This window comes from Cricetulus griseus, chromosome 2 (assembly GCF_003668045.3).
Source record: "Cricetulus griseus strain 17A/GY chromosome 2, alternate assembly CriGri-PICRH-1.0, whole genome shotgun sequence".
Classification (NCBI taxonomy): domain Eukaryota; kingdom Metazoa; phylum Chordata; class Mammalia; order Rodentia; family Cricetidae; genus Cricetulus; species Cricetulus griseus.
Window position 1 is genome coordinate 280266028 of NC_048595.1, and position 15452 is coordinate 280281479.

General features: G+C 47.9%; 1 protein-coding gene across 1 annotated transcript in view; it reads right to left on the reverse strand.

Annotated features, from left to right (window-relative positions):
• Positions 1-13073, reverse strand: part of Zc3h12d (zinc finger CCCH-type containing 12D) — a 32338-nt gene extending 19265 nt beyond the window's left edge. The window contains exons 1-2 of the mRNA XM_027402049.2: positions 12947-13073; positions 5652-6035 (exon numbers count right to left, since the gene is read on the reverse strand). Of these exons, the coding sequence (XP_027257850.1) occupies positions 5652-5965 (314 nt within the window). The 5' untranslated portion in view covers positions 5966-6035; positions 12947-13073. The remainder of the gene's footprint in view (positions 1-5651; positions 6036-12946) is intronic.
• Positions 13074-15452: the final 2379 nt, after the last annotated feature.

Consider the following 15452-nt stretch of genomic DNA (forward strand, 5'->3'; position numbering starts at 1 on the left):
TGCATGCCACACAGGAGGGCTTTGACACCAGGACAAAGGCCAATGGGGACATAGTTGCCTGGCCTGTCATCATTTCACAGGCCAGATGCAGGGAGAGGGAAGAACTGCACGGTGGAAACTAGTAGGGATGGAAAATCGCAGGGATGGGAACAGATAGAGGTGGTAAGAGCTGGGGGGATGGGAAGGTGATGAAGGGGATAGCTTTGGAAAGAGCACGAAACCCAGAGCTGGTGTTTTCTTGCTTTGTCATTTCAGGCAAGTTATTGTGTCTCTGAGCTCCAAAGGACAGAAGTTCCCTTACAAGGAAAATGCCCTCATCTCTTTCTAGAACTTGTGAAATAAGTGCTTTGAATATGAGCATGTCAGAGTTTGGGTGTTTTGTGTTTTTTTTTTTTTTAAGTCTTCTAAAGTTATTTAGTCAAACTTCTTAATTGTGTAAATAGATCTCAAAAAAAAAAAAAAGAATAAGGTCTAGGACTCCTGGAGGCTCCTCAGCTGGTCAAATGGAAAAGCTGGACACACACTTAGTCAGCCTGTGCTGCCAATTCAGAGGAGTGAAAAGAAAATGGCTTTTAACACTCAAGTCCTCTGTGCCATCAGCCACCTTCCAAGGGTTCAACAGCCACAGATAGCAAATAACTTCCACAGCAGTATCGCAACCACGGAGCTTTCTACCCTCTCAATTGTCTTAGACAGCCTTGGACACATGGTTGGAATTGGACTTTCAGGCAGCATCCCCCACCTTCTGCCCTTTTGTTTTCCTATGTGGACAGGAAACCTTCAGAGAAACTGTGGAATACGTGTGAGATCTGGCTTCCCAGGGCCTGGTACAGATGGTGCTCATCCACTTTACCACTCAGGGTTCTCATTTATCTGACTGTCTCTTAGAGAATGGCAAAGAGTAAGCTGCCAGTCCCACTTAGAGGAACCCACAGAATCCCTGGTGTCATTAAAATGAGGAAACTGAAGCCTTTTTAAGCTTGTTACTCTTTTGTGTCCATGAGGCACGATCAGAATGTGTTTCATAAATCTCAAAGCCCAGTGTGTCCTGAACAAATACATCCCCCTTGCTCATAAAAAGCTTTCAATCCAAGACCCAGTCCAGTCCATCTGGGCTCAACCATCACCAGTAGCTTTAGCCTAAACAGCCTGAAGGGTTCAAGAGAGAAAGCCACAGAAACTTCTATATGGAGAAGCACTTTTGGGGACATAGCACTGGAAGCTGGGTCTTACTTGAGTCAAGTACTGACCTCAGAACCCATCAGGTCCCTTCCTCAGCAGCTGGGAGGTTCCAATACAAAGACAAATGGCCCTTCCTAGACATACTGTATGGACATAGGGCAGGAGGCTTGGTGCGTTATCTGTAACTTGTCATTGTATGTCAGTGGTATGTTAGCAGATATGCCACACTGCCCATCATTTCAAGCTGTTGATGGCTTTGAAAGTAAATGGGCCCCAGATCCTATCATACAGGAAAAGTTAGAAAATGGACTCTGCCTTAGGGCTTCCAAAGAGGAACTCAGGTCTGTGGACACCTGGATTTTAACCTCAGTTCCATTCAGACCTCTGTCCTCCAGAAACAAAAGCACATGAAGACATGTTGTTTTAAGCCATCAAATGACTACAGGTGTTGGCCTGGGGGAACTTCTGGAATGTAACCAATGATTGGGAGGTGGGGGTGAGAGGGTTCTAGCAGGCCTGAGCATGGCCAACATTGCAGACAGGTTTTGCCTTTTTTACTCCCTTCCTTTTCCCTTTGCTAAAACCTTACAGTCCTAAAGCTAGCCCACAAGGTCTATCTAGTCCCTTGTTTGGCCACTGACTCATTCCTGAGACAAAACATCAAGGTCCAACCATCCAAATTCATTATTTGGCTATGTCCAGTTAGATTCCCAACTCACCCTTGCACAGACTCCGCCCCTTTCCCCTTAAAAAGCCACTCCTGCAGAAACACCTGCGCTTGCTCTCTTGCTCGATCACTCACTCGCTCACTTGCTAGCATGCTTGCTTGCCTGATGCTGCTGCTGCTGTAGCCTTTGCAGCCTCCCCCACCCCACTTGTCCTTCCAGGGTAATAAATCTCCTTTGTTGTCTGGGTGTGTCCTCTACTGATTCTGGGGGGCTGACCTCCCTTTCTAGGGGAGCAAGCATTGCTATCAAAAGTCAAGCTGTTGATCCCTGTAAGCAAAGACATGGGCCACCACAAGCTCCAGGGGTGGAGGGATAGTCAGCTGTGGATGATTCCCCTGCCAACAGGAGCTATACTCTCGTATGTTAGAGGTAACACACATGTCACATGTCTCCCCCGCCAGCCCCACAGAATCAGGCAGCAGCCTCATCCCCTAAAGCAATCTGAGATCATATAAGCCTCAAAGAAGGGGGGTCTCCTAAAAGCATCTTTCTGTCATTATTAAAATTCTGTGCTCAGTAGGCAATGAGACACCATTTTGAATTTCTGCCCTCCATTCCCTATAAAGAGGGATTCTCTGTGGGCAACTCTCTCGTGGCTAAGGATCTGCCTGGCCCTGGGAGCACTGGTCTTGTCAAGACTCCCACTGGAGGGGACAGTAGAAGAACAGGAATGGACACACACACCCTCCATGCCCTTAGAACTTGCCTCTGAAAGAAACGAATTAATATCCACAGTTAAATGACCATTACATAATTTGTGCTTTTCCCTGGGGATCCAACGGGCAAGGAGGTGTGTGTGTGTGTGTGTGTGTGTGTGTGTGTGTGTGTGTGTGTGTGTCACACTGAGGTATTTTGTAGACAGAAAGTATATGAAAACACTTAGACCTTGACATGTTCTTTGCTGTAAGTCTGTGTAATGGTTTCCATTTGTAACCCACAGAGGCTGAGCATGGCAAGACAAAATTGATCACAGCTTCAAGTCTGGAGGTGGCAATAATCGTGGTGAACGGATTGACTTAGGATGCTTCATAGTCATCTACAAATAGAGGATGTGGTTTCAGTTTGAATTCCAGGCTGCACAGAGAGTCTCATCCAAAGAAAGCTCCCCCACCCCAAGAGCATCCTAGCATCATCCTTCACTGTGTTCTCTGACCCCCAAAGAGAAAACAGCATCCTGAAGCAGCCTGTTTGCTCTGGGACCATTATGCTGCTTTCACCCAAATTCAGGGAACCCATACCACTCCAGGCTTTGATTTGTGCAGTGACAACTTACTTTCAAACCCTCTCTCATTTACTGCTCAGGGAGCTTTGTCTGGATCACACAGAGGCCAGGCACCTCTTCCCTCCGTACTCTCTAGAGTTGTTGGAGTGATTTGGACTCACTTTTTAAAAATTATTTACATTTATTGATGGGTGGGGTCATATGGGAAAAGACAGTTAACATGAGTCTCCGTCTCTCTTTCCACCGTGTGAGTCCCAGGGAGGGAATTCGGGTCATCAGATTTGGAAACAGGTGCCTTTACCAGCTGAGCCATCTCACTGGCCAATGAATTCCTTCAGGCCCCTGTCCTGGTTAGTTTACTGTCAACGTGAGGTAAGTTAGAGTTACCTGACAAGAGGGAAACATAATTGAGAAATGTCTCCATAAGACTGGTCTATAAGCAAGTTTGTGGGGCATTTTCTTAGTTTGAGATTGATGTGGAGGGTCCAGGCCATTGTGGGTAACACCACCCCTGGGCAGGTGGTCCTGGGGTGTGCAAAAAAGCAGGCTGAGGAAGCCATGTGGAGCAGGCCAATAAAAAGCATACTTCCTTGGCCTCTGTTTCAGTTCCTGTATCCAGGTTCCAGGCCTGAGTTTCTACCTTGGCTTCTCATGGTGATGAGCTGTAACCTGGAAGCCAACGTTAAACCCTTGCCTCCCCAAGTTACTCTTGGCCATGGTGTTTTCATCCCAACAATAGAAACACCCTAAGTAAGACTGTCCCTCCAACACCTCAGAGAGCAAGATGCCATAGTTTCCCATCTGCTGCCAAAAGAGGGCGTATGTGAGACAGTCCCAGGGAGAAGCCGGTGCTCCATCATCCCTTGATACTATCTCTGTGGGCAAATCTAGCAGGTGAAAAACGGAGTAGATGACCTTAGGACACACCATGCTGGGCACGTGGGGACAGCCCCGAGGCTGGGCCACACTGGGCTGAACCATTCCAAACTTCTGTCTACAATGCCAAATTCAAAGTGAGCTCAAATACACACACACACACACACACACACACACACACACACACACACACACACCCGGGGGGGGGGGAGGTGGTGGGAGCTTCGGATGCCTGGTGACACATTTGGAGCCGCTGATAACTGCTTTTCGGAATTCCTACTCAGCTTTTAGAAAGGGAAGTACGAGTATTTATAGCTTCGAGTGAACAATTTCCTATGGCTCTGCCCTCTGCCCAGCTGTAACTCAGCCAAGTTTGCGCAATGCCCTCCTCACCCAGCTCTCAGCGTGGCAGCCTGGGAGACTGGGCCACAGCGGAGCTTTGCCAAGTCAGGCACAATAACCACACGCGCCATCACGCTGGAATCCCCAAGCACACAGAGAAGCCAAGTTACAAAGACTGACCTAGCTCCATCCGCAGCTCAAGGCTGGGACGGGAGAGGCCACAGACCCTTCTTTCAACATAATGGGAACTGCCGCCATGCCTCTCCACCAGCCCCCAGCAGAGGGCTTTGAACACAACCCAAGCACTTCTCGAATTCTGGTTCTCAAGCCCTAAGGTAGACAGTAGAGACCTACTGGCCTGCTCTTCACAGAGAGGAACTGAGTACTCTTGGCTTCCCAGAATAACGCAGCTGGCTGGGGACGGACTCCAGGGGAGCCATATCTGCCAACGCCTAGCCCTGAGCTCCTGCCAATCACTTTCTCCCTTCCCTCTAAGACTGTGCCTCCTGTGAACATGGTCACTGACCAACTTGCTGAGCCCACTACAGCAGGCACCTTTTGAAGCTCAGATTCCCATAACTCCCCTCTAGGGAGGGAGAACACAGGCAGCAACAGCTACTAAGACAGAGAACAGGGATTCAAAGCCTGATCTAAAATAAGTGAGTAAGAACAACAAGAACGAAAGAACAGAAAAAGAACCCAACGAAGTAAAATTAGAACCATTTGATCTATCTATGCCCAGAAGAATCTAAATCAATCCTGACACCAAGATGCTCTCACTCCCATGTTTACAATATTTGGTTATAGAGTAAGTCTAGATACCCACCACCAGACAAATGGATACTAAAAAGAAGCAAGGTATGTATACACAATAGAGCATAAGTTATAAAAATGATGATGGTGTCATTTGCAGGAAAACCGATGGAATTTGAGATTCACTTTCTTGAGCAATATAAGCCAGACTCAGAAAGTCAAAGATGGCATGTATATGGATTTGAGATTTATGTATGTGTATACAAATAGAAGAGGGGCTATTTGTTGAGGAGGAAGGAGACCAGTGGAAGGAGAGGAGGTGAGATGAAAAGGGTAATGGAAAGGGACTATGGGAAAGTATGCGATATACACATATGACTGTGTCATCAGGAAACCTATTATTTTGTGCAATAGTTTTTAAAAACTCATCCATTGTGCCTAAAGTTCTTCTGACCAAATCACCGAGAGAAAAGTGGTTCCCTGGACTCCTGAGAGCAAGGTCTCTGCCCAGCGCCCAGCAATAGGATGAAGAAAAACAAGGACACTACCTCATGGCCACATTGCTGCCATCGATCACTATGGGCCGGAGGGAGCTGGCTGGGTCTCCACCAGCCTCTTCCAGGCCTGGTCCCAGGCCCTGCTGGGCAGAGTCCCGGATCCCGCAGCATCCCCGGGGTGTCAGCACTACCCCGGTGCTGTTGGCTGGATCCTCCTGGGCCCTTGGGCGGCTACCAGTCTGGATCAACTCCTGCAGCACATCGTTGACCAACGCATTGTCACCCAGTTTGCCCAGCACCCTGACCACGTCGTCCTGGCTGTAGCCCAGTTTCTGGAAAAACTCCATCTTGTTCCGGCGCTCCATATCGTGCCAACCGTTGCCTGGCGCGGCTCCTGCCCTGGGCTTCCTCCTGGCAGAGCTGCACAGGCATGAGCTAAAAAGAAAAAGCAGTAGTCAGGTGTTTGCTGAGCAGCCTGGCAGCAGGGACACTGGGTGAGGAGGGCATGCTGTGTGTGCTCCTCCCTCCTGGCGCTATCTGTCAGGAAATCACGCCTTGCCCGGTCCCCTTGGGGATTTTCAGTTGCTTGGTGTGGCTGGCAAGCCACAGATACAATCACGCCTCTTTTACTAGTATGTTCTCAGAGCCCTTTGGTCCCGAGTGCCCGTGCAAGGAACACTAGCCAGGGCCCAGGGTGGCAGGGACTGAGTACAGCACCAAGTCAAGGAAACGATTTAGAGACTCTCTGTTAGGAGCGATGGCATCCACCCAGATTTCTGTTCAGAAGTGCTTAGCACCAGTACCTCAGGGTGTCAGTGTATTTAGAGACAGGGCCTTTCAAATCAGGTCCTTGGGGGCACACCTTCACCCTGCAATAGCTGTTCTACATGAAGAAGCCAGGCACTTTAGACCAGACACACACACATACATGACCTTAGGAGGGTGAAGGGTCTGCTTAGGGAGCCAGGTCTAGGAAGGAACCAACATCACTGACTCTTGGAACCGGAATGTGCAGCCTCCAGAACCCGGTGACTTTCAATTGTGCCAGCCTCCATTTGACAAGACTGTTGTAGCAGTCCTGGCAGGCAGTCTAGGCTGCTGGCTCACCCAGGGGAGAACAGTCACAGAAGAGGACCTCTCCCAGAAAGGCAAGGCTACTCAGGAATTCAATTCTGCACTCTGGCTCCGTTTACATTCAGATCACACTGAACCTTGAAGAGAAAAAGTTCTGACTCAAAGTTGGCTCTTCCTGTGGTGGCGTGAAGCATGGCCTCCCTGTGTGGCAGGTGACAAGGAAGGGACTATGCCTGGCAGAATAGGGGAAAATGAGAATATTCGGGACACACCGGGTCTCTGTGCTATTCACAAAAAAACAAGGACAAACAAACTAACAAACAAAAACCAAAACCTTGACAGCCTTCAAAAATGTCTTAAAATGTAGAAATAAACTTGAAGACATAGCTACTGTGAAAAAGCCACACAACGCAGAAGTAGAAGGGAGGTATAATACACGACCCACTCCCCCCTCACTCCCACCCCATCCCTCCTCACCACCCCACTCTAGGTGCCTCTTGTGCTGACCATGTGTCTGCATCTCTCCAGCACTTTCTCTAAGCACCTACTTGCACATTAGTGAAGGATTCTTTCTGGTTTATTTTTGCATACACCATGCCATGCTGTATGTATTGCTGTTTAGCAGCTGGCTTTTCTCCTTGAAAACACGTCTTGAACATCTTTTCCAGCCAGTTTCTGGGATCTGCCCACTGTATGCCCAGCATCAAATTGGATGGATGGATGGACAAATGGTTTTCTTTAGGGTTAACCATAGTCCAAATGATAGAAATGTAGCTGTCTTCTATTTTCCAGTTGCACCTCCTCCTTTCACCCCACCCCCGGTTCCCAGTGTTGTGGATTCCTTACTTTCCATCCCATTCTCCTGTATGAATCCCTTACATCATGTCTGCTTCTGGGCTAGCCTCCCACCCTGACTTCACACACTTCTGCAGACCTTTCCATGCAGGGCAAGAAAAAGGACAGAGCTAACAAGGCCAGAACCTGCCAGGTACAGCGCATTTCAATTACAACCTTCTAGACAGCAGTGAGGCCTCTGCTGCTGCCTGGACATGCTCACCTCCCACTCCAGCTCTGCCCAAGCTCATCTGGCTTGGCCCCAGCATTGGATTCTTAACACAACCTGACCATATTTCCTTCTGTTTAAAAGAATGCTCTACCACAGCCCCTGGTGACTTAGAAGAGACACCAAGTTCCTGGGCAACCAGACAGCTGTGTCACCTGTGGCTATGACCTCAGCCACCCCACCAGTGGCTCACCTAGTCCTTAGAGTGAAATGTGTCTCTCCCTCATATCTAAATATTCCAGGATGCTCTCACACACATGCTTGTCACTTTTGGGTTTGCCAAACTTTAAATTTCAATTCACACACCACTCAGAGGGATCCTCCCGGGTTCTACAAACCTAAAGAGAACCCAGTCATGCCACCCACCATAACACACCATCACCTTTGGGATGGTTGCCCATGAATTATCTTTTTTTTTTTTCAAGAAACTCAATCGTTCTGACCTGTCTGCCTCAGGGTCACCATCACTTAGTGTGGTACCTGGTAGAACTGAGGAGTTAATCAACTATTAATTAATTAATCAGGTTTTTCGAGATAGGGTTTCTCCGTGTAATAGCTCTGGCTGTCCTGGAACTCGCTCTGTAGACCAGGCTGGCCTTGAATTCACAGAGATCCGCCTGTCTCTGCCTCCTGAGTGCTGGGATTAAAGGTGTGTGTAACCACTGCCTGGCTCAATTGATTTTTTTTTTTTTTTAACGCACGGTCTACACTAGAGTTTTCCTCTTTTTCCACATTTTTCCTTGAGTTTTAAATCTCGAAGAACAGCATCCTCCAGAGGTCCCAAAGGAGACATCTCATTGTCCCCTTTGACTCTACACTTCCACATCCTGAGAGTCATTCCTTCTGTTTCCTGGACATTTTGCATACCCAGTCTGCCCTCCATACCCTGCCATTGTCCCACCTCTCACTCCTCCATGGAACGAACTTACTGATTGCCTTCTTCACACTGGCTCCACAGAAACAAAACAGAATGAAATCTAGTCTCAATCTAATCTACTCTGGAAAACACACCTAAAGATGTAGGTAATAAGTCGTAAATCCAAAATAAGCACAATTGGCTGTTTGGGGGTTTGGCTTTTTTGTTCTTTTTCACATTTATGTACATGAGTGTCTGTCTGTGTGTGTGTGTGTGTGTGTGTGTGTGTGTGTGTGTGTGTGTGTGTGTGTGCTTGTGTATGATTGTTTTGTGTACCAGAGTGCTCATGTGGCAGTCAGAGGACAACTTGTAAGATCCTATTCTCTCCCTCCACCAGCGTGGGTCCTGGGGTTGGAACTCAGATCACCATGCTTCACAGCAAGTGCCCTCACTAGCCCAGAATGACTGTTTTTTTTTTAAATATTTTTTATTTTTAAAGATTTATTTATTTATTATGTATACAGTGTTCTGCTTGCATGAATGCCTGTAGGCCAGTGGAAGGGTTGCTGGGAATTGAACTCAGGACCTCTGGAATAGTAAGCAGTGCTCTTAACCACTGAGCCGTCTCTCCGGCCCCAGAATGACTGTTTTGATTAGAAAAAGAGATGTGCTTTTGGGAGCTGGAAAGATGGCTCAGTAGTTACTTGTAAAGGACCTGAGTCAGGTTCCCAGCAGGCACATGGTAGCTCACACCCATCTGTAACTCCAGTTCCAGGCAATCAGATGCCTTCTTCTGGCCTTTCACTGTACCCGGCACACACTCAGTGCACATACACACATGTAGGCAAACACCTGTACACATAAAATAAGCTAATCTAAATATACATATATGAAAAAGAAAAATGTCCTTCAAGGTGCATGTAAGGAATGACTTATCTCCTTTTGGAAGGCATGAAGGGGTGGGTAGTCTGGACTCATCAGGTAAAGGCACCCGCCACCAAGTCCATTGAGCTCCTGAGAGAATCAAGCTATGGAACTTAAATAAGTAAATGTAAAACTGGCGCAAGGAGAGGCCAGAAAAGTCCTGGAAGGACTGTGAGGCCTTCTGAGAGGACACCAGGGTCTTAGCATGGAGTTTGCCCCACCGGACCCAATAGCACTAATGCCTAACTGCCACCCTAGCACTTCATCCCTGAGGAGTTTGATATATATATATATATATATATATATATATATATATATATATATATATATCTCAGCTGGAGTTCTCTTTTCTCCAAACTCCGTATCCCTCCATCCTACATAGGGGTCAAAGTTCTCTTCATCACATGTCCAGCCTCATCTTCTTCTGTGTCTAGTGAGCAGTCCATCTGTCTCAGGACCTTTGTCCTCCAGTGCTAGGGACCAACTTCAGGCCAAACTTTGGACACTCATCAGCCTGATGGGTCACCCCACACTGTGGCGGGTGGGTTTCCTCTACAGGCTAAGCAGACTATTACATTTTCAGGAAGCTTCCAAATCTTAATGTTCCATGAGCACTCCACCCCTCGATGCTCATGTAGGCACCTCTGCACTTATTTCAGGGATCGAGAAAGAACAGAAAGATAGCAGCAGAAAGGAAAGTGTCCATGTTCCTGCTATGGCTTTTCATGGTTTCCATATCATTTTTATAAACTCTTGATTAAACTTCCTGTTTCTCTTGGTGATATGTACCGAGGCTGTATAATTAGTAAATGGCAGAGAGTGACAGTCAGTACGGTCCAGAAATAAGCTGTTATTTGGAGTCATGTGCTCAGCACTGGGGCAGCATCTTGCCATTGCAGAAATGGAAACATTAAAATTGCAACCGAGCGGCTCCCCTTTGGTCTCAAAGGAACAGCTCTGTTTAGAGTCCGGAGTTTATTTTACAACTGCTGCCGGGTGGTACCAAAGCAAGAGCATCTAAAATGAGAAGACTTGTGTCTGATGGGGTGAGCAGGCAGCTGGCCACATGAGGCCTTCCCTGGGCTGATTCTTTCCCTGGATTCAGCGTGCCACCACCGTCACCCACAGAACCTTTTTCTGAGGTTTATGTGCCACCAGACGGCTATTCTTACACAAAACTAACAGAGAATTCACCTATTTCAGAAAATAATTCTCCCTTGGGACCTTAACAGCAACTTTAGTTCCTCTTAAAACAAATGTCTTCTAAATCATGGGGGAAAGGGGCAGGGGCCTGCTCTCAGGATCCCCACCACCACCACCACGGCCCGCATGAGATGATCTTCGCACTGTTAACACCCGGCTGCTTAAGTGTGACCTTGCTATTTTTAAAACCTGAGAGTCTGAACAACTTCATCTCTGTCTTCTTCCTCAATCTTGACTGGAAGTCACAAATAGCCCAGAGATTAGTGACGAAATCTCCCAGATTTCATCATGAGACCTTGCAATGGTCAGCATCCCGACCCGGCTCTCCCTCAGGACTGAGATCAGAGGCAACTGTCCTGTGGGAAAAGATACCTTCTAGAAGCAGCAAACCCAGGTTGAAGATCCCCCAAGCCGAAGCCCTGTAACCTCTGCCTCAAAGAGCATCTGGGGAAATCGAGGAGATAAAGAGAAGAAAAGGTGAGGGGTAAAGATGCCGGAGAAAAGGCAGCCCCCACCCCACCCCACCCCCGTGTATATAAACTGCCTGATTCTGAGCTGCTGCCTCCTACACAGTCTGTGGAAGCCTCAACCTCTTTTTGAGGTGGGAAGTGCTAGCCCCATTGGCGGTTTCTGTGAAGAAGCTGAGGGGAAAAGCCTTTAGTGACTTGCCCAGGAGCTGGGAGACCAGCCTGCCAAGGGAGGTGATATTTGTCTCCCAGGCCAGAGAGCACCCCCCAGTGGCCACCTGCAGTGCATACCCCAAATCGAGCCCCAAATTCCTCTCTCAGCACCCTGTCCTGACCCCCAAGGCCACTTGAATGGAATTCAAACCACACTAGTGAAGAGAATGTCAGCCTGATCCCAGCTCTCAACAACTCCATGGAAAACTGTGGTGGGCCAGCACAGACTTCCAGCCCCTCGGGGAGCTAGCTGTCTGTCGGTCAGATTCTTTATGTTTTCTTTTGTTTTTGTCAGAGTTTGAAGAAGTCACAGAGAATCTAAGATTTCATCCTACAGGACTGATTTTTTTTTTAACCTCCTCACCTCCGACTTTTTGAAGAGAATTTGTAATTAAAAAAATATTGTGGTGGGCTAGGCCTGTAGCTTAGTGGTGGCTGCTTACCTGGCATGCGCAAAGCCCTGTTTTGATCACTCCTAAGCACACAGTCCTGTCATGGTGAGCCGTTCACAAGTTGGAGAACTATTCCCACCACCCATATCTAGAACTCTTCATTCTTCGAAATGCATTCTCCCTGCCCCGTTAGCAGCCATCTTTCCACTGCCTCTATCTATATGAACTTGGCCATCTCAGGGCACCTTACACAAATGGAGTCATGCAGCATCTGTCTTTCTGTCACTATTTGCTTCACTTAGTTTAATTTCCTCCAGGTCCTTCCATGTTGTGGTATGTGTCAGAATTTTCTTTCTTTCTGAGGCCGAATAATAGTCCACCTGAGGTATATTCCACATGTTGTATTTGTCCACTCCTCCAGCTATGGAGTATTTTGGCTGCTTCTATCGCTTGACTACTGTCACTCTCAGGAAACTGCTATGAACATGGATGTCCTGGTATGGACTTCTGTTTCTTCCTCAAACTTACCCCCTCCATTCTCTGCTGCATTCACAGACATGATCCGTAGCCCTTTCCATGTGCCAGGTTCAGGCACTCCATCATCTGGCCTAGCGGAAAAGTCTCTAATCTTGGATGGCACAGGCTCAGGCTTCCAGTACTGTGAAGACTCAGTCAGTCTCCTCAGCAACCCTGAGACTGCGGCAGAAGCCCCTGATCTGCCTGCTGTCAGCCAGGAAACGACACCAAAGAACCAGTGTCTAGACTGGTAGACACGTCTATGAGCCTGGAGATGGGGTAAAGCCATCTCCCCACTAGACCTTACTGCATTCAACTAGCTACAAAGCCCACACAGATGGACGTTTTACTTTAATTGGCAAGATCGATGTCCCCCCACCCCCCCACACAAACAAGAACCCCTGCTAAAAATGAGCAGACATTGCATCTAAAGGCAGTTACAGGTGCTTACCTTATCTCCGTAATTTGAACATCTAAAAGAATTTCAGGTGTGAGGACCCTGAGTGTTCAGTACCGTCCTCGCTCCCCCCCCCCACACACACACACTCTGGCATGCTCTTCTCCCATGCCCTTGACTGAGCTGTACTGTGCCTGCCACGTTAACTGATAGCAGAGCATACCAGGGCACAAGCACTCACCAGACCAACAGGGTGTGTCCCCTGGCCTCACAGCAGACGCTGCCCAACTGCTTTGAGCCTTCACCCTTGAATGCTCTCCAACGAGGGAGTGCTCAGTCCCTCAGGAGTTCCGTGACTCCACACTGGAGGACAGAAACCCAAGCCACACCCCTGCTAGAAGCTGATCCATGCCTACGCTCCACTTCCTGCACAGGTCACTTTCAGTTGCAAAAGGTACTTAAACTTCGTGTTAAAAATAAAAGGAAGAAAGCAGCCCGAGGTAGGAAGTTCGCGCCTCTGCCTGAGTCAACGAATCAAAGTACAGCAGCCATGCAAAACAGACTCTTCTGAGGGCTGCAGCTGGAGTCTCCTCCCCAGAGAGCCAGGAGTCCCTAGAGAAAAAGCATGGAGAATCTGAGGGTGTGAACAGCTGCTAAGTTCCCACTCCTGGTGGCTGTGAACCCCATCTGCTTGAAGATGTTCCTACTGGAAGTTGATACTCAGCTAAAGAAGACCACAGTCTGCAAGAGGGAAAGTGTTGCCACAAGGGAGAGGACGGAGATGTTTACAAGTTGCACATGGAGCTTGGGCTTGGAGAAGAATTCTATCCTTGATTTACAAAACCAGAAGTCCTAACAAAGTAGTTACTTCCCTTGGGATAGGGGAAGCAGGTGGTGTGGCTCTCTTCACGGCTTCCCTGCCTGGAATGGGTGACTGCCTCCCTAAATGAGGAGAAGTCTGACCCCAGGTCTATACAGCACACATACTGCTGTTATACAGAAAACAGATGCCAGATTTTGTTTACTGAATTTGGGGTGTTTCAGAACAATGCAAGCAAACTCTATAGGAGCCCAACTTCTACCAGATAACATCAAGGACATAGCCAGGGAGTTGAGCTGAGTTTAGAATACAAGAGTTGGTACTGAGGAAGGAGGGAGACCTGTCTTTCACCTGACTGATAGATTAGAACTCAGGTCCTCATGTGTGCACAGTGAACACTCTCACCCATGAGTCATTACTCTAGCCCTCTCTTTATGTTTTTTGAAACGTAGTCGTTGTATATATTCGAGGTTGTCCTTGAACACGCACACTATGCCCAGGCTGGCCTTGAACTCAGTTCTTCTGCCTTGGCCTCCCCAGAGCTGAGATGTGAACTCCCATGCCCAGCCTCAAAAGCTATTCTTTTAGACACAAGCCAACAGGTCGTGGAAGCGCTGGGAAGATTATCAAGATACCCCCAGGGTGTGGGATATAAAAATCTTGATTTGAGGATTATTGAGATGGCTCAGGAGCTAAAGGCACCTGTAGCCAAGACTGATGACTTAAGTTTGATTCCTTGGACTCACATGTGGAAGGAGAGAAGCCAGTCCTGCAAGCTGTCCCCTGGCCACCACACTTGTGTCCCCACATACATACATATACACATACATGTGCACATACATACACACGCACACACATAAATAAATAAATGTAACAGACATTTGAAAAAGAATCATGATTCGTGTCCATCCCTAGGTCAATAGCATTTCTGCAGAGGGTGGCCCAAGTGAGAAGCAGCAAATAATTTTTCAAAAAAAGATGCTTGTGGTTGGCTCAGCAGGTAAAGGTACTTACTGCCAATCCTGATGACCTGAGTTCAATCCACAGGACCAACAAAATGGAAAGAGAGAAGCGACTTCTTCAAGCTGTCCTCTGACCTCCACACTCATGTCCTGTCACACACACACACACACACACACACACACACACACACACACACACACACTACATTTTAAATGTTTTGAGTAGACAGTGCCTGGGAATGACAGCTAAGGTTATCTGACCTCCTCCATACATGTGCACACTCTCACGCAGATGCACACACATGCACAAAAAACGATGGTGTCTGTTCAACTGTCAGACTAGAATGTGATTGGTGGAGGCCAAAAGACTTCAGTGTCTTAATTTAAACTAGAGAACTCATCATTTAGACTAGAAAACTCAGTTCTCAGTTGTCTTTGTTGAGAGAGCCAACAAATGGTCCCTTTACAATTGGTTCCTTTACAGTATCTGACCTAGGGAAAGCTCGGCTGCGTTCGCACACAGTGTTTCAGCTGCCATGACTGAGGGGCTGGGAAAGTCGGTCTTGCTTAGGTGACTAGTTACCCACTGGAAGAAGTAACCATCACAGTGTCACTCTCTCCAAACTGAGTTCTGTCTAGAAGAGGAGGGGACAGGACAGCAGCTTGCATGAGAAGAGACTCCGGACTGCATCTCCAGCCCCACAAGAACCAATCAATCAATCAAGAAAGGAGAGGGGACTGCAGTCTCACAGTGGTGACAGACACAGGGATACACCTCAAAAATGCTGTTGAGTCCTGAGGAGAGTGGGGTCACAAGCCTCCTTCCTTTTCTTCTTCTGCCTGGTCTACCCCAAGGCTACTTCTGCCTTCTCCCCGCCTTTTTGGTAACACTGAGGTCTGTGCCACCAGGAAGTGGCCCAGATGGGTGTAGTTGTGTGGGGATAGACCCTCACCACAGAGGGAAG